This window comes from Halyomorpha halys, unplaced genomic scaffold, assembly GCF_000696795.3.
Source record: "Halyomorpha halys isolate HHAL.00 unplaced genomic scaffold, Hhal_1.1 Scaffold2306.1, whole genome shotgun sequence".
Lineage (NCBI taxonomy): Eukaryota > Metazoa > Arthropoda > Insecta > Hemiptera > Pentatomidae > Halyomorpha > Halyomorpha halys.
The window spans coordinates 58,947-79,027 of record NW_027107223.1 but is presented as its reverse complement, the minus strand read 5'-3'; the positions used below and the strand labels follow the sequence as shown (position 1 = coordinate 79,027).

General features: G+C 29.6%; 1 protein-coding gene and 1 long non-coding RNA gene across 3 annotated transcripts; one reads left to right on the top strand and one right to left on the bottom strand.

Annotated features, from left to right (window-relative positions):
* Positions 1-1,244: 1,244 nt before the first annotated feature.
* Positions 1,245-19,868, bottom strand: Nemp (Nuclear envelope integral membrane protein). 2 transcript variants are annotated; one of them, XM_014437131.3, is made up of 9 exons: positions 19,631-19,868; positions 18,936-19,060; positions 17,359-17,566; positions 16,723-16,889; positions 14,595-14,810; positions 11,556-11,680; positions 10,071-10,235; positions 3,775-3,924; positions 1,245-1,898 (listed from the first exon to the last, which is right to left on the bottom strand). In XM_014437131.3, exons 1-9 carry the CDS (start codon positions 19,689-19,691, stop codon positions 1,772-1,774), a joined length of 1,344 nt encoding a protein of 447 aa, XP_014292617.1. In that variant the 5' UTR covers positions 19,692-19,868; the 3' UTR covers positions 1,245-1,771. The 2 variants fall into 2 exon arrangements, with proteins under 2 accessions (XP_014292617.1, XP_014292618.1); XM_014437132.3 differs by lacking the exon at positions 3,775-3,924 and having other exon boundaries at positions 19,631-19,860.
* Positions 4,083-7,519, top strand: LOC136795331 (uncharacterized). Its single transcript, XR_010842921.1, has 2 exons — positions 4,083-4,323; positions 6,791-7,519. It is a non-coding gene; the product is annotated as an uncharacterized lncRNA (long non-coding RNA).
* Positions 19,869-20,081: the final 213 nt, after the last annotated feature.

Genomic DNA, 20,081 nt, shown 5'->3' with positions numbered 1-20,081 from the left:
ATATAATTTTAAAATATTAATTACATTTATTGTCTCCTTACTGGTTTCTAAAAAAATAAAAATAAAAATTAGCTAACAGGATTTTATTAGAACATCAAGATTCTAAAACACACTGCTGTATAGAACATTAACTAAGGATTTTCATTTATAAATTAATGCATTGAAGTTATTAAGTAATGTAGGATTTCTAACTTCTACAGTTTTTGGTTTCATATACAGCCTGTTAAGTGTCCTAACTGAAAAATTAATTAAAGACCTTAAAACAAGAAACTTTTTTCTACGAAGGTGTCTGTTAGCACATTATTTAGGAGATAATCACATCTGAACATTTGCATTGTTATGAATTATTTATGTTATAATTAATAAATTAATATGCGCCCTAACTACTTTATCAAGGAAATTTAAACATTAACATTCATATTAAATGTATTCAAAGTGATTAACTTGAGGCAGGCTCAGCATGGTAGCAGTGGCTCAACAGCACTGGATATGTGTTATTGTCTCGCAAGTTTCAATTATTCTTTTTCATAAAAAAATATACTTTTTATTTAATTTAAGCTATTACAAAAAAATCCAGCAGTTTCATATCTGGAGATCATGACAATAACACGTATCGAATGCCGTTCAGCCACTGCTACTATGGAAGAAAGATGCCGAGCCTTTCTCAAGTTAATCACTTTAAACACATTTAATATGAATGTTAATGTTTATATTTAATCGATAGTAGTTGGAACACATATTAATTTGTTTATCATAACATAAATAATTCATAACAATGCAAATGTTTGGACTTGAATATATCCTAAACGAAGCATTAACATACAAACCTTCAGAAATAATTGTTTTCATGCTTTGAATTAATATTTTAAATTAAGAGACTTAACCATAAAACACCCTGTAGAAGAGAAAGTTGAATTTTACACAAAATAACCATTTTCCAAAAATTGTGGCTTGTCACTTCCTTGCACCCAGCTCATCATTTTTAATGGGCTGAATGAATCTATACTTATATACTCGTAAACACGTGAATTCACAGGGCGTGTTTGGGTCAAATTATAATCTCATTAGCCTTCAATTATTCCCTTTTTGTTCTCTATTGTATTGAGATTTAAGGTAATGAGTCAAATTATTGATTAGATACAGGTATTTGTAAATGACAGACAGATAAATTTAGGGAATTTAATGGAATAAAAAGAGTTCCTTATAGTACATATTTACTTTTTCAATTATTCAATTAAATAAAGTTAGATAGAATAGTATTTTATTGTTACTATCACTTCAAGTTTAAACAGTCTCATTTGTGAAGGCATTATTCCATTTAAAATTATCTAAGTCAAAGTTTGATGAATATGCGAACAAACACTGAAATTCAAATTTCTTAAAGGATATCACAGATGATAAAAATATCTAAACTATATGAATTAAACATTATAATTACTCATCTTCATAAAACACAAAAACCATTACAGGCATCACTGTTTTAAGTACAAGAGGTATAACCAACAACATTATTGGCAAACAATATTAGAAAGTTTAATTGAAAATTTATCTTAAAATTATTTAAAATGTAAAAAAATCAAAACAGATATGTCGATGGCACAATATTGAAATTATATTAACACATAGAATACTAAAATTGATACTATCACTTTTAACAGATGGTAAAATTACACTGCTTTCAAATTTCAATAACTTTATCAACACTTCCACAAAGTCGATAAGTTCGCAATTAGTTAAATGTTCAATAAAATTTTTTAAAAAATCGTTTAAACTAGTCAGTCGAAGATGAAGAATCATCGGTGAGCAAGTCGTCGAATTCACTTTGTTTAACATCTGTTTCAAAAGATAAAACCTCTTCATCCAAAAGGTGGGAAGAACCTTCAACAAATTTAGCAAACCTGTAACAGATTCTTTAATTAGAAAACATATCACTTTTAAAATATCAATAAATGTTCCTAAGAAGCAAAAATATGTATATAGAAGTTGTAAAAAAAAAAAAAGTGTAAACATAAAAATCCCATTGAAATTAATAAGTATAATTATGGAGGAATTTATCATCCTAGATTTTATAGGACTCCTATTTTTCCCACCTAGGTTTCGAGTCCCAGGGTAGTTCTAGGCAGTCCAGTGTATTTAGGTTTATACCTAGAAACCCATTTACAATGAATGAATTTAAAAAAAAAATTGTTATTGTTTTTCTTACAGCAAGAAGTAAAAAGTTTACCTGTTAAAAAATTCCACTTTTGTTTTTCTACACTTCTATAAAATTTATGTTTTTTCATCCAAATAATGACAAATCAACACTTGAGGATTTATTTTGACAAATATCCGACTATAAAGCTTAAGACTCAGTAAAGTATATATAATAAATTTCATATATCATATGTGTATGAAGTACTAATAAAAATATAAAAATAAAAAACTATCAGATACAGAAATATAAATATTGTAGTGAAAAGTTAATGATAGTAAAATACAAAAATTGCAAAGAGTTCTAAGTCTCAAATATCAGGAAATTTACTCTACTTAAAAATAAATGCTAATGCTTTATTTTATGTGACTGGTATTTTTCAGGATATTGAGAGCTCAATGAAAATTTTATTTATTTTTAATTTTTCTCGAATAAAATAAACTATTGATGGCGTTCTCTTGAAATATATCTTTACTTATTTTTAAAGTAAATTTATAATATATAGCCTGTTATGAAGTCTAGTAGAAAATGCATCCAAGCAGTTGAAAAAAATATAGTATTCTACAAATAAGGTAGATAATCTAAAAACAAAAAAAAGTGTTGTTTCTTTTTTTAATTTTTGATATAAGTAACTCGATAAAAAAACAAAAATTTAAAGTCCACTGAATTTTTCTTAAGCCAAAGTCATTGGTCATTCAACCATCCAAAATTTTTCTGTCCAATATAAATTAGATATTTTCAAATGCTCATTGGCAAATGTCTTATTTCCAATTTCAGTTAGAGCGGGACATATGTCAAGGTGGTCTCCGTCTGTTCTCTCTTGGTCGCATAGTACATATGTAGGATCAAGCCAGGCCTATCTTGTGGAGATGATTCTGTAGATAGTCATCTTATCTATCGTTCTTGAAATCCAGTGTTGGCTCAGGATCCACTGTAGGACCAAATTAGTGCTTCGGAGTGTCAGATCATGGAGGAAGGATTTGCATTCCAAAACAGTGCTTGATGGACTTTTATGAGTTCTAGTAACAGTAAGGATAGCTACTTGAGAGTCAAAGTAAAAGAGTTTTTAGGTATAAACCTGAAAGCAATTAACTATACTGGCATTTAACACCATAATAAGGTAAAAATAGGTTTCCTTTGAAATCTGAGATTATATATACCCATATAAACATACTTGTGTGGTATAAAAATATACAGAGGCCAATTTGAAAAATCTGCCATACAAGGCCTACACAACTCCAAGAAAATTATTACCAATTATTAAAGGATTTTAACTATAGAATCCATTGACAGAAATTAGTTGTATGTTAACTTGTAATTCTATTTGACTTTTAGAATTCCAGTCCAACATTATACTAGTCTTAATAAATATCTACAATGCAGAACGGTACAACAGCAATTAATTAAATAAATAGCAATATTTTTAATATGTTGTTATATTCTGACCTCCACCCAATCCATCCTACTTCTAGATAATTTAGTCCTAGTTAATCATACCCCATTAATGTTAATATGAGACAGCACAATATTCATTATTCTAAAGTTATTATTCAACAATTACAAGAAGGAAATTAATGCATTACCGATTCGCAGCTTTAGGGATGGTATGAAATCTCTTCCTAACGATGTTATTTTGCTTTAATCCATTCTTTCTAATACCTGATGTAAATACCTCATATTTTTTGTTATCGGTACTATCTAGGTTCGCTTGAACACCCTTATGACGACAATTACTAAAAATTTGTGGAAAATAAAATAAAATTAATATTCTCTGGACTTTTTTCTTCAAAATATGCAATATTATGTTTAAATAAATAATTAAATTTTTATCCATTTTTGTCTCAACAAATTTTATGTAAATAATTTTAATGTTTGAACTGAGTGGAGGAAGGTTACAAGCAAGGTTGTGATAAAGTTTCAACAATTGACTGTGATAAATGAATTTTAATTTTTGTTTTTAATGTAAAAGTTGACTAATTAGGTAATTAGACATAATGTAGGATATACTTATTAACAAAAGAATATGTTTACCTAATGTTTTAATGTTTCATAAAAATTGTTGTTGCGACCTGGGCAGAATAGCCTGCATGAAGTTGAGTTTTAAATATTTTTAGTTCCAAAATTGTATTAAGGTAAGATAAATTATAAATAATAATGTTAAGTAATTTGAAATGTTAAGATTATACATTTAATAAAAGCTGTTTTATGGTAGATGTCCCTGAGGATGGCCGGATTAGCCTTATATATAAGAAAAATAAAATGTGTTCAGACAAAAATGGATAAAAATTGAATTATTTATTTAAACAAAATTAACCAGTCTCAAGAAAGTTAAAGATTATAAATATAATGCAATATTATGTTAAAATCATATAAAATATTTTTGAGCTACCTCATATTAATTTAATAGTTTTATTTGATTCAGAGATTATACAACTAAGAAAAATTCACCCAATCCTAATCTATGGCATTTATTATTGAATTTTATGAAGTAATAGTTTGAAGTTAATTTATTACTGAGTTACTTGATTATTATGACGATTCATAAACATTATTCATAATGAATTTAAAAAAATTTATATTATTACCCATGATAACTGAACAAAGAAACCTAAACCTGATAGAAGATAAAATATTTTAAATGGAATATGGTCCAGATTCGGTCAAATTAAACTCAAATAGTAAAATTATGTACTATTTTTATACTATACTATACTGCGTTTGTACTATACTATTAGTACATAATATTACTATTTGAGTTTAATTTTACCACACCCGGACTATATTCCATTTATTGTTACGCACGGTCAATCAGCAATCTTCCATAAAATATTTTACTTTAGATATAAAAATCACAACAATCCATTTGCCATGAGAATGTTTATGAGTACTGTTGGACAGGGCCCAACTTTCACATAAGTCTCACCCAACTCGCCACAAGTTCTAGATTAGAATGACTAAATGACAATGAAGAATAAAGGTAATTGTTAAGGTAGCTCAGCAAATTGACTCATTTTCAGAAATAAATATTACTTTACTAACCAACTGAAAATATATTATACTATATTGTATGAAGTATACCTTCAACTTAATTGCCAGACATACTTCACTTTTGGTTGGCTGGTTGGGTTTGAGTGAACTGTATAATTGAAAAATGAAACATGATTGAATGAAAAATAAAATTATATTGCTTAAGTTACAAGTGGTGTAGGGGGTGACCAAAAGAAAACATTTATGATTAGATGGTTAGTAAATTTTGAATGGCTGGGCTATGGAATTGTAGATAATGAGATGGTTGATGATGATTATTATGTGGTGGTGGATGTTAATGATTGCCAGGTGGACTTACTTCATGCTTCCTTCTTCCCTCCGCATTTCTATGCCTCTCCCCCCTATACTGCTGAGAACTACTTCAGTAAATCTACTCACTCATCGTGGATATTACTGATGAGTAAACAACAAAAAGAAAAGATGGACTGCTTCAGGCAGAAGAAAAGATGGCTATCTGTTATTAGTCTGGGTTGCTTCTATTCACACAGAGCACAGGAGGAGGTTAGTTTTGACTGTTGGTCACATGGGCGCTAGTATATCCTGTAGGCTATTATATGCTATAATGTATTATGGTGGGCCCTCCAATTCAATCTTTTGGTTGCTGTAGGTTACCCGGAACAATATAATATTAATAAAAAAAAAACTTGCAAGAAGAAAAGAAATTAAAAGTTCATATAAAAAAGACTAATATTTCTTTAATTTAATTAAATAAATTATTTTTAAAAAAAAATTCTTGACTTTGGCAAATTTAAAATTATACAGCCTATTGAAGCAGTTCTACAGTGCTCCTAAAGCATAATTTCTTGAGCTCAGCCTCCGGAGGTAGAAAAGATAAAATAAAGAGAGAGATATTTGACCGCAGCAGTGACATCCAGATACTGAGGTATTATATGGGTCTGTATTCCAGTTAATCCCCAAGAGGTAGCCGATTCTTCATAAACATTTTTGCTCAAATAAACACGCACTGAAACATTTTACCCACAAAAATTTTAACTGTTTTCAGAATGAGAGTAAAAAGGAATAAGATTGATGTCAGGTCTTTTGTAAATACCTGAGGGCGTCTTGAAGGTAACCACTCTGACAATGCTATCCTCTCCAGGATGAGTAGTCAGTGTTCAAGCGATGGGCCAAGAGGTCACTGGACAATAGAGATCCTTAACTCATTAACTTGTTAATTGGAGCAAGATAAACAGGCCAAACTGTGCACACTCAAGATAATTTGAGGGGTGTTGTATTTCATGCTACTATAATTTTTCACACTTGAATATAATCAAGAATTGAAAGTAACAATGTGATTATAATAAAATAAATAACAATGATTTATTCTCTGTAATAATATAATAGCTTTAGCCTATGTTTACATAGGGAGACTGGATATGACTGATATTTGAAATCCAAAATTAAAATTTTGATTATTTTTGTATTTTTAAAATTGTTTTTGCCAAGACAATGTTCTAAACTGTGTTTTTTTTATATTAAAAAAATTGATTCGTTTTAAAAAAAAAATAAAATGCATTAAGGAGTTAATGATAACAAGATCTCCCTTTTCAGGTTTGGGTATACCTCATTCTACAGCAGTCGAAGGTCCAGTCAGTTTAGATAACCTTGGCTCCATCACTTCCAAAAATATTGAGCTCATTGCTATACCAATTACCATCTCTTCGAGCAATCCATCTTTACCTCAATGAAGAGTGTTTCAGGAAGAGAAGAATAGGTCGACCAAAAAGTGTCCCAGAGTCAGATATTCATAGGAATCAGGTTCACTTGTAAGAGGAATGGGTGGCCGAATATTGAGTACTGCCTCTATGCAACAAAAGAGAGTTGACAATTCTTCATCAATGAGAAGCATATTTCCAAAGTTCCGCCTTCATAAAGAATAGGTTGAACGGGGGTTGTGTGGAGAGTTGAAATGTCTAATAATCTCTGGTTCAACAGGAATCCGCCGAACCGTGTCCTCTGCACTAGTGCTGGAGATCATTTAGCTTAGAAGCTGCACAAATAAAATTTGTTCTGCAATCGGAATACATGTGCTGGGGTGTGTCAAGTCTTGAAGTGGAAATCCCCATTTGGAATCTCTTTACAGAATGCTGCGAGAATTTTGTGGGTGAGCCCAATTAGATTGCTAGTGAGAGACACTTCAACAGTATTCCCAAAACGAATTAACTTTAAAAAAATGATCTGAGAACTCTTTAAAAATGGCAATAACAAAAAAGATGGAGTATGTTTAATGTTATAAAAGTATCTCCTCTATAAATAAAGCTCATCTCATCATGCTTTCAATTGATCTTCTATTTCATTATTAAATACAATTGATTAGCAAATTGAAGTCAACAAAAAGAATGTTTAGAAAATTTTATTTGGTTATTTTGGCTGATTTTTATGTTTTTTTGGTGTGTTGAAACCTAAAATGTTTTCTTTCATCATATATAAATTCTTACCAAACCAAAAATGTTTATTGCCGATTTTGAAGCACAAAAATCATGAAAACCTTTCATAGCTCCTAGGCTACTTATTTGACCATTTTCAAATTTATATATCAAAAAGACATTATAAAATACCAAATGGCACAAGTTAAGACTTTACCAATTTGAATTTTACACATAAGATCATATATTTAAAATTGTTTAAATATAGATAAGTAACCTTTTATTTTATTCAAATCTAGCAAATTTGTACTTTATTGTTAGAAAGAGAGAAAACTTGTTCCAATGGTACCAAAACATTTTAATTATGAAAAAGTTTTGAGTTAAATTTTTTCAGTATATTTTTTACTATGTTCTTTTCTATTTACTAGAAAAATGAATTAAAACTTCTAATCTACTCATAATTATCCATAAAACCTCTAACTTATTAACTCACATTATAATAATTTCAAATGATGGAGCAATATACAATTTTTTTAAAAAATGGCTAATGATTTGTAAATATATAACCGGAAGACCTGACCTTACAAATTACATATTATTATAGATAACTTTATAATATCTCAACTTCTTTACTTATTTTTTTTCTATGTTAAAGAATATTTTCCAGGAGGCTTGAGGAACTGAAAACATTATCTAGAAATCTCCAGGGAAAACAAAAAGGTGAAATTTTTTCACAAGCTGGAGATGATTTTTTTCACTCATTTTCCTAGATCAACTTGAAAGATTTATAACTTGTGCAAATTTTGGCTGAATTTAAATGTTTTGGTACTGTTAGAAAGAAAAGTTTTCTCTCTTTCTAATAATGATCATGACATTTTCTATTGTATTCCACAGCTGTATTATCTGCACTGAAATTTGGTCAGCCCACTCAAGGTAGGTGTCAACGTCTTCACTAAAAAGAAAAAGGTGACAATAAGATCACCTATACTGAATAATATTCAGATAAGCCAAGTCAAAGAAGTGAAACACCTGGGGGTCATTCACAGACAGCTAGACTGCAATAGAGGCACTCAGTAGCCCCATCACTCGTTCCAGAGTTGTTGAAGACTGCTATGCAGCACTCAAAAGACTCTCACGCACAAGCATTGAATGGGTGCCGGGTCACTGCGGTAACACCGGCAACAAACATGCTGACAGACTCGCTAGGAATGGCTCTGAAACCATTCCTTTCACACCAGAGCCTGTGTGTGACATTAGCCTAAGCTTTGCCAAAAACATTATAAAGGCGGCCAATGGATTAAAAACCAAGCATCATTGGCTCAATAAAAGACTAAGACAGGCTAAGCTGTTCCTTGATGAACCCTGTAGGGGACGAAGCGATGAACTGCTTCGGCTGGACAGGACCTCTCTCAGGATAATTACAGGGATCTATACAGGTCACTGCAGATTAAATAAACATATTTTTAACCTCAAGCTAACAGAGCCACCCTTGTGTAGATGAGACAGCTGTTGCTGACAATGCTGAGGATGAGACAGCCTATCACATTATTTGTTGGTGTGACTAGTCTGCAGGGATGAGGTTTGCACTGTTTGGGGCCCAAGCAATGCGAGCTGATCAAACCCTTAAGCTTATTAAGCTTCTTGAAATCTATCAAATTTAAGCTCTAATGAGTTTACCACAGTGCTCTGATGCTGATTGCAGCACTGGCACACAATAGGCCTTAATGGCCACAGTACTTTCGTGCCAAATTAAAAAAAAAATTATCCCAGCACTTACTTATGGATGTGAAACATGGTCTCTGATTAAGAATTTAGAGAGGAAAATCAACGTTTGTCAACGAAGAATGAAACGTATAATGCTTGGAGTCTCTCTAAGGATAAAGTTAGCTCGGTTTGATTAAGAAAAGAAACCATGGTTACCGACGCCATAAGGTACAGTAGAAAAATGAAGTGGACCTGGGCAGGCCATCTCATGAGGAAATCTGAAGACAGCTGGGCGAGGCAAGCTGCAGAGTGGATCCCTCTGGACAGGAAGAGATGAAAGAGACAACAATGTAAGTGCTGGGCCAACGAAATAACAAAACAGTGTGGCAGTTCATTATGGATGAGGCATGCTCGAGATAGCAAATTGTGGAAAACTAAATGCCAGCAACTCCGGTTTTAAGGTTCGGCTAGTTTCCACTAATAAGATTCTAATCTCCCACACGGGAAAGTCTATATGTGAATATGTTTAACGTATATATTTTATATTATTATATTTTTTTAGTTCTTTAATTTTTTCCTAAGGATGATTTATTTTTCTATTCACATATAAATAAAGACTTATTATTATTATACATTTGCTGGAATTGAAGATATTAAAAAGTAAATTAAAAAAAAAAAAAATTAAACGTGTACTGCTACAACCCATGAAGGTTATCAAGGCAGAACTATTGAATCAAAGCTTGATAAATAATACTTCATACCTCATAGGGTTACGTAGCTTCAGAACTGTTTTCCATTGATTGCACTCGGGACTAGAGCAGTATCCACGCAATTCTTCCAGAGCCTTCTCGGTTTCAATAACTCCCTGATGATGATACTCATCCTCGCTAAGTAGTGGTCTAGGTTTCGGCCTGTACCATCTGAAACTGCAGTATGAGGAAATCAAAGAAAAATTGTAACATACTAATATAATTGCTTTCACATGATTATAAAGTAAATATTTTTACAAGTATAAATCACTATAATTTTCACTTAGTTATTCAATTTTAGGGCGCTTTTTAACTATTGCTCGATTTAACTATCTTAAGTCTTCTCTACTAGTTTTAAGAAAATATTTCACAAGTGATATAGGACCATCACTAAATCAGGATTTTAGTGTGGCGGGTCCAACTGGAAACGATTGGCTTTTTTGTGTTATGACCTCCTCTTGGGAGACTGACATAACGTAAATCATCAACCAATATACTTGCTATAAGTGTCTGTTCGAAAGGAGAGATAAGTAAGGCTACCATGGAGGGTGAGAGAGGCGGGTTTCACACCATTTTCTGATTTCAGGTGCTATTTAATATCAAATAAATCCTTATCATTAATTCTGAGTTGTCTTTTTTTTTTACCATTGACGTTTTTAATTTTTATTTTATATATATGTTCTTTTTTTTTTAACCCTGATGAAGCCCTGCAAATAGTCGTTAACTATTTTTTGTTCCTTTTGACCGTACTCTGGACCATCATTTATGTATAATATGGTTTTATTTCATTTATTTATTTTTTAACATTTGATAAAAAATATTATTGGATGTCTACATCTCTGTAGATATATAAACATTATTTGTTGTAGTTTTTTTTTTCCTTTTGTTAATTATTTTTCCTTTCAATTTTATTTCTATTAGAGGTATTTTATTATTACATTATTTTTATTATTTAAATTTCTGTATTTTACTCTAACTATAAGACATATGTTAATAATATTTCATTTTGTTAACATCTATTTCTTGAAAATGCTAATACTATTTCACTATTGACCAGAATAAACTATAGAGATCAAAATACTATTAAAATTTTTGTACGAAATAGCAATGTTAACAACATTTAGATATTAACTTGTGTAAACAATCAAAATGTTTGCAATATTTTGATAATAACAATTTTATCCTAATCATTGACAGACTCACTAAAAGACAACAGCAGCAATAAAACATTAAGTAATACGTAATAATTAATATAATATCCAACCTATAATACTTACCATATATAAGATGGTCAGGGTTGCGGTCAAAAGTGAAACAAAAATGGTTTACAACTATTTATTTTCCGACGTTTCACCCCACTTTGCAGGGCTTCATCAGGGCTGATAAAATGAATAAGTTGAACAGCAACCACTTTCACTTCACTTTTGACCGCAATCCTGACCATCTTCTTATATATCAATTTTTATGGTCAACTATATATACATATATAATACTTACCATTTCTTTGAGAAACGTAGAAAAGATCCAAAGGGCAAAAGGTAGCAGGCGAGAATAAGCATGTCAAATGCCAAAGTTGCCTCCTTAAAATCGCTGCTCATTAGTATTAAACCAAGACCGAAAGCCTAGAACAAACATTTGAAAATTATATATAATTTTTCTTAATTATGTCTTCATAAATAAATTTTAACATAAACATAATATTTTCAATGTTTCATGAACAAGTAATGATTGTGTTTACACAGGGCATTTACAAAAGTATGTAAGTCGGATTCCCTGACTAATATTCCCTACCTCAAATAAAATTCTGTCTTCCCCTTCCCCTCCGATGAATAAAAATATGAAACACAAAAAATCTTTGCTCATAATATTCAATAATAGACAGACTCTCACAAAGATTAGTAACAAATGTTATTTAATGACCTTCAGAATAATACAAACAAAATTAAAAATGATTTATAATATTTTTAGAAAAATTATATAGAAATTTTTTATATATTCCAAACTGAATATAAGTTCTATTTTTTTCTTTTTCATTATTGTTGTTTACCAATTTTTTGGCTTTAAAATAAAACTTTTTTTCTTAGTGAACTAAATTTTGGATAGAAAATAAATCTCAGAAAAAGAAAAATGTTTTAACAAAAAAAAAAAAAAACCTTTGGAACTCAGGTTGAAGGATTATTTATCTTTAAAGTATATTTTTATTATGTTAACACAAACTTCAAATGATCCACTTTTACTCTCAACTTTTTATTTTAAAAAATTTCCAACGTTTCGGCCTTCAGGCAATTTACATCTCAAAAATTGTTTTACCTTTTCTATTTACCTCATTAACTCATTAGATATTGTTAATGAGGTTAATAGAAAAAAAATTTTTTGAAAGATAATTTTGTATTGCAATTATGTGGTTTATATAAGACATGGGCAATTAGCCTACAAAAAAGACAGTTTTATGATTAAGGTTGTCTCCTTGAAAATTACTTAAGGGCTGAAATGTTGGAAGTTTTTTAAAAGTTGAGAGTCAAAGTGTATTATTGAAGTTTGTGTTAATAATAATATAAACCACTCTAAAAAAATCAATGTATTTTTATTTTTTTTTACTTCAATTATTTTCGATCTTCCTTTTTGTCTTTGAAAATTATAATGCTCTTTTTTTTTTTTTTTTTTTGTAATTTCTCTGTTATTTTTAGAATTTGTTATTCAATTTTGTATAAAAATGAAAATATAATCAGATTAATTCGAACATCTATTTCCTTAAAAGCCAGCATATCTTGAAAAATAGGTGAAGCAAGGCACTATGCGTTTAATCAATAAATTTATTTCTAAAAGACACAAATATCTAATATAAAAAAAAAAAATTAGAAAAGTAGAATAAAGTTGATAGAATAGAAAGTTTGATGTCAATATTTAAAATGTTTATATTCTTATCCTGTAAAATCAGCCTTGTGTGAGATGAGTACTCACTATTCAAGCAGCGATGTGCATAGAGATATCTATAGAGATTATTATAATAATAAATAATAAAAGTATAAATAATAAAAGTATAAATTGTTGCCATAAACAGGACAAGCATTGATAAAGACATAAAAATGAACATTAAAAATTATAATGATGTATTGAATAGTTGTATGAGTGTGTAGTTATTAAATTTGTGTCTTAATTAAATGTTTTTAGATGAATAAGAGTTTAAAGGTTTAAGATTTGTATAATAATTTTGTATTAATAAGTAACTAGTCGACCTAGCGCAATGCTTCGCTATTGCTATATTTGAGTATGTTATAGATTTAATGAAGAAAAATTGATAGGTTTGATATAAATTATTGTAGTTAGTTTAAATTTAAATATTTACAAATACTGTATTATAATGGTTTGGTAACATAAATTGAACCAATATATGCTATAAGGAACGAAATATAAATTTTTTAAAAAAAAACTCTTGTAAATGTGAATCAAAGAGCAGACATTCAGCTTTCAAACGGTGTTATTAAGAGGAGTAATGAACAATTAAATGAATAATAGTCACTGAAAGAAAAAAATTCCTCTCTACAAATCAAGTTGAAAAATTTTCCAATTTTTAATTTCTTTGAAAAATGGCATTTAGGGGTTTGATACTATGCTAAAATTGAATATGAAATGCTTTTTTCTAAAAAAAAATTTGGACTGACTTTATCCATTTCCACTTTATCATATTATGTTTTTATAATTTTTTGTGAATATAATATAGTTTAATAGTATTAGTAATACTTTTTTCTTATTCTTCGGAAAGAGGTGAATCGATTGGTGTACAATAACCGTGAAAAAAAACATTCTTTCTGAGGTACAAACCAAAAACGCTTAATTTTGTTCATAATTTTTTTTTCTATCAAGGAATTAAATGATTTCAGTATCTTTAAACCTTCCTATTGCCACAGGGAACATTTTGAAAAAAAAAAAACAGCACGTAAATCAGTTTAGAAATTAAAGTTTATTGTTGACAAAGATTCGACCATTCCCTTTTATATACATAGAAGAGGAGGTTTAAATCCACTTCAAATGCATTACCAGAATGCTGAAAAAGAGGCTACCCTCAACCTGTTTTTATCATAACATCAACCCCACGCACCCATTGGGCTTAGAAGAAAAAAAAAAATCCACTTAATATAACAATATTTTGCAATAATATATAACAGATGTAAGTTATAAAACTTAAAACAGATGTTTAACCTTTCGCTTTGAACAGCCCTGATGAAGCCCTGCAAAGTGGGGTGAAACGTCGGACATTAAATAGTTATAAACTATTTTTTCTTTTTTGACCGCAACCCAGACCATCTTCTTATATCAATATTTTATGCACAAAGGAAAAATCCATCCAACCAAAAAAGAAGAGATGGAAAAATAAACTATGAAGAGAATAATGAATTTATATTACAAACTCAGAAATATTGTGGTTGAGATTAATTTGAAGTATTTTATATCATATAGCAACTAAAATAAATAAATTAATTTTAAATTTTATTTAAATGAAATCCCTTAAATAATTTTATAAATTTAATACTATACCTGCATTAACCATTTTATAATATTAATGCTTCTTGGATCTGATACAGGACCGATTCGATAGCAAATTATAAAACTTAAAATTCCAGTAGCAATTATGTAATAAAAAACATAAGACTGATATTCCAATGCGATCGTGCGAATGTTGTCCCAAAGGAATTGAACTAAATAGAGTCCAATAGTCCATCCACCGACGAGAAAGCTATACATCATTGGTTTCTGAAACCGAAACATAATAATTAATAAATGCATATAAAAATAATATATAATATTTTATAATTAATATTTATGTAAATAATATTTTATGTAGATTGTATTGCAGTCTAAGTTGTCAGCCTGTTTAAATATTGATATTAATTTACAATAATATATGAGGCAATAGGTTCCGAAAACCCGTTCAATCAATTTTCAAAAATTTTACAGGAGACACCAAAAAAACATATCTTTGGTCTTGGGAACCTTTTGATTTTCAACCCTTTCTGTACTGCATTGACTTGGTTTAGGTTCATAGAGTGAAATATAGCATTGAAAATTGGTGAAAAATAAATTAAAAATATTTTGTGAAAAAAAGTAGATCCAAGACATGGATAAGCAAATATCAACATTAACAATAAACCATCAGAAAAAAACAATGTTTCTCAACGATGACTTTTAATTTATATCCTACAAAATTAATCTATGAACTTTTTCAAAACTGAAACACTCTTTCATTTTTGATTCATCCAGCTGTCTAATTTTTAGCAAAATTCAACAATTTTCAGTTTATATTAAATCTTTTCAATTATTATGGCACTACATTACCTACAAGAACCCGTGCCTCCTCCACAACAGTCTCATGCTTTCTCCCTCCATCTGCCAACCTTTAAGAGCTTCAAATCCTCCTCCACATCGCCCAGCCATCTGATCCGGGGACGTCCTCTTTTCCGTTTTCCATAAACCATCTTTTTGGGTATCCATTCATCAGGCATCCTCTCAACGTGTCCTAACCATCTTAGCCTTGTTCTTTTAATTAACGCCACGATGCTGGGTTCCACGAACAGATTTATCAGTTCCTCATTCCTTCTTCTTCTCCAAATTCCATTCTCCAAGTCTCAATACCTTTCTCTCCCAGGAGTTGAGCATCTGTTCTGCTTTTCTTGTCAAGGACCATGTTTCTTCCCCATTCTGGTATTACGATGGTTTTGTAAATGACCACTCGCATCCTTTTAGGGAGAGTTAAAATTCAGTATTTTCTGCAGTGAGAAATAACATTTATTCCTGGCCTCTATCTCTATATCACTCTCTACTTTGTTATCATCTGTAACCACGCTTCTCAGATACTTAAATTGGTTTACAGAACTGAAACTGTGGTCTCTTTAAGTCACCACTTTGCTATTCTCTTCCTTATCCTCTCTTGGGCTTTTCATGTACGCCGTAAATATTTACAATAGGAGATCTTAAATCTCAAAATTTACTTATTTCAAAAAATTTCCATAAAAAGTTATGCCCCTTTAATTTTTTTTTTTATATAATTTAAAATTACAAAAAATTAAGGCATTTCTATCAATCGGTTTTAATCAATCGATTTGATTAGTATTGACAATAGACACGAAAAATATATCGTATTAAATATTTTTCTAAAACCATTGAGGTCTAGGTCTACTTCCCGTTCCTAACCATTCATATGTGCTCAATATTCAATCATTCCTTCTAGTGTACTTCCACGGGCATTATGGTGGTACAACAGAAGAAAATCAAAATCAATAAAGGCGTAAGTATTTTCAAAGTCATGATACATATCGTAGGTATTATGTAAGAAGGGTGAAATCCACAATGTTCAAAAGAATGTAATTGGAATATGAATAAAGAGTATTGGAAAATGATTTTTGCATGAAAAACAACACAATAGCTTTGTTTTTGAGAACCTAGGACATTCCTCATTGTTTCACATAGTTAAATTAATTATTATCAAGAACTAAAAAAATACAGCATAAGAAAATATTAAAATGCACAATTTGTTTAATTCACCTTTTTTACATAAATCAGGAAAAAAGTAAATTATCTAACAATACATCACATCTTAGCTAAATAATAAATTTTGAGCAAAGGTAAAGGTGTTTTTCAAATTTATGATTAAAAAAAAAGTAGGTACCTTTGGGAGAAGTCTACTAATAATGAAAATCAAAATAAGGAGAGATGCACAGGTACCAAAAGAGACGCCACAAATGTAGTAAAATAGTGAATTGCTACTAAGCTTAGGAGCCAATAAGAAAAGGCCAATCCCACTAACGAAAGTAAGTATCCTCCAGTAGTCTACACCTGTGTAAACATTACAATGGGTGCGTGAATTTTACATAAAATAAAACCAACAAATAGTTGTTAGTTATTATTAAAAATACTCATAAAGTTTATTAGTCAGATAAATTTTATTATAGTCAGATAACGTCGGCTTACAAGTGAAACAAATTAAGTCAGGATTTTCTAGTTTTGAGTTATTTAGTCTAAAATGTTAAAAAAATTAAGCTCCAAAGAATTTATTAATATTATAAACATCTGCTTTGAAAAGTAAAATTACGATTGCCAAAACATAAAAAAAAGATTTACTATCATCAAATCTCTAAAAAGTTCAATTTTCAAGTTAGTATATTATTTTACTTGTAAACCATCGACATATTATATTAATTTGTTAATATAAAATTGTAAATAACAAAATGGATGCCATACAAATGAATGTATGAATAAACTGTAATATTTTCTTTTTGTTTTCAAATGCACAACACATACTTACGAATACGTGTGAGTTTGATATTATATTCACTATCAGTAATGACACCAATGCAAGTATCATTAAATGGATTCAACTTAATCACTTTCTTCTTTGTTTTATAAAAATTGAAATTCCATGATGATTTTTCATTTTGGATTTTCGACAAAACCTCTTCAGGAGAAAATCCATCGAACTGCTCAAATTCATCAGAAGACAAACTTAAATGGAGCTGTAAAAATAAATATAAATTTGTTAATTACAAAATAAAAATTTTATAAGTACGCTACATTTTATCATTAATCAAATATTTGATAAAAAATTAAGTACTTCAACTAACAGTGGCAATAATACTTTTTAGCTTCATGAAAACGTATACTCTTATAGATATTTTTTAAACTTAATTTTACTCTACTTCTTGAAATTTTTATTTTAGTTTCAAATCTGAAGTATCATGATTAAATACTGTGCCCATGTTCGGCAAAAATTGCTAAAACAAGTCAAATTATATAAAAATCTCCATCAGTTCTCGCCATCCTTCTCAAAATGTGTATTCCCATAGATACCAGCATTTTGCGAAATGTGATATTAATAACCCATGTTTCTGAGGCATATGTTGGTATAGACCATTATAGATATTAACTTGGTTTATATATGTTGGATGATCTTCGGCGTCTACTAGGCTATCATTGCCAATATACATTCAAAAATAGAAAGGGTTAGGAAGATCGTCTAAATCTTTAATTCCTACCATTAGGGATTCTTCCGTCAGCCAGCTCCAGTCTTCTTTTAGGGGCAAGGTTTAAGTGCTCTAACCTGAATTCAACCTTAAACATGTGCACAAACTCTTCAAGGTACGAATAATTTTCTTGTGCCTTGAGGAGGAGGTCGCTCTCAGCAAGCCTGTAGTCCATATCTTCCCCTAGAGCCTATTTTTTTTTAGTATCTCTAATGCAGTGCAGGTTGTTCTGATATCCGGAACTACGTAATTTGGCCTGAAGCATCCATGCCCTTTTAAGAAAAGAAAGACTCAGCAATGTGAGAGTACCCAGTTTGCACATAATTGGATATGGAAGCATCCTCTTGTGGGATGAGCTCGAGAGGCACCATTCTTACTGAGATCTGTACCATACCACAAGATGGTACAGACATCAGTCATGAGTCCAATTGGCCTCAGTCAACGTCAGCAGAATTGTATTGCCACTGTATTACATCAGAATCATGAATAACAAAATATTTCAAACAAATTTTTTTTTCACGAATTTTTGTTGTTCTGGAATCGAGGTTGTCAAGAAAATATAGTTTTATCTCATCAAAAATGAAAAAATATAGTTTCTGACAACTATACTTCTCCAAATATATAAAAAGTTGATTTAGTAATTGAATTAAATGTTTTTATTGCTTATTATTTATTTTTCCATTTTTATTAAATCAAACAGGTATATTTTGACATCTAATATCAAAACTACTATTGAGAGTCTATTCCTTTAACTAAATTTTTTTTTTAAACCGAACCATTAACTATAAAAAGTCATACTTCCATGGATAGTAGTTTAAAAAAATTATACAACTTTACAAAGTAATATAGTAAAAGGATTTACCTGTATAGTTTCCCAAATGTGAACAATATTTTTTGGTTTCCCTTTGTAACAATAAATGTTGGGAACATTCTTCCACAAGCTATCACAGATGTAATTATTATTATTATCAGAATCCAAATAATGGACTAAAACAAATGATAAAAATTATTATACATGAAAATATTAAAAGGTAATTACTACCAAACTTTTTTGAGTGATTCATCATATCATATAATTTTTCTATACTGTTCAATTCATCAGTGCTCATTCAATACCAATAAATTCGTTGACATTCTTCAGTTCAAAGTCAACAAATTTAATGTTTTGATAATTTATATTAAACATTATACTGACAATCCAATCATCAGATTTATGAAAAATGGGTACATAATACAATACAAGATAATCTTTAACGTTCAGTGTAAATAATGTTATTGAGATAGACCAGAAATCTTAAATCAAAACATATTACTCAACCATTAATTACTCAAGCACTAATTAACTGTTAACATAAGATTTATAAAAGTTATCCATGATAAATAAGGTTTCAATAATTGATGGAAAAAACTAAAGATTCCTGATTTCTTCATCAAGATCCCTTAAAAAGTATGAAATGATTTCATTGATATGAACTGATAAATGTTCTGTACTACTTTTCAACACCTTCAAAGCATATTGAATGCTGTGAATGTATAATACGAAAAAATGAAAATTACCTTTAGATTGTATTGCGAATGTTCCTGAAAATAACACAACTATAATATAAAATAACCTCATATTGATTAGACATAAATAAAACCAAAAAATATTTTTAAACTGGACGAAGGTTGCAAAATGTTATCCGTTCAGCCGCGCAAATCTCTGCAACGCATTACATCAAGATACAGTAATTCACATTTATGCGTGTCTTGTATTAGATATTTAAATCAGTGAAATAATTTTTATGAAGTAGAGCAATAGGAGCATCCATCTCTCGAAACTAAATCCAGAAAATATAAATAAAGTCCAGAAATGTTGGCAATAGAAATTTAAATATCGATATATTCTATCGTTATTTTTCAAAAATACCGAAATAGATTTACATTTCAAGAAAATATTGATAGCTATCGATATTTTTATAAATTATTAGTCATAAATCGATGTTTTTAATCATTGAAACGGATTAAA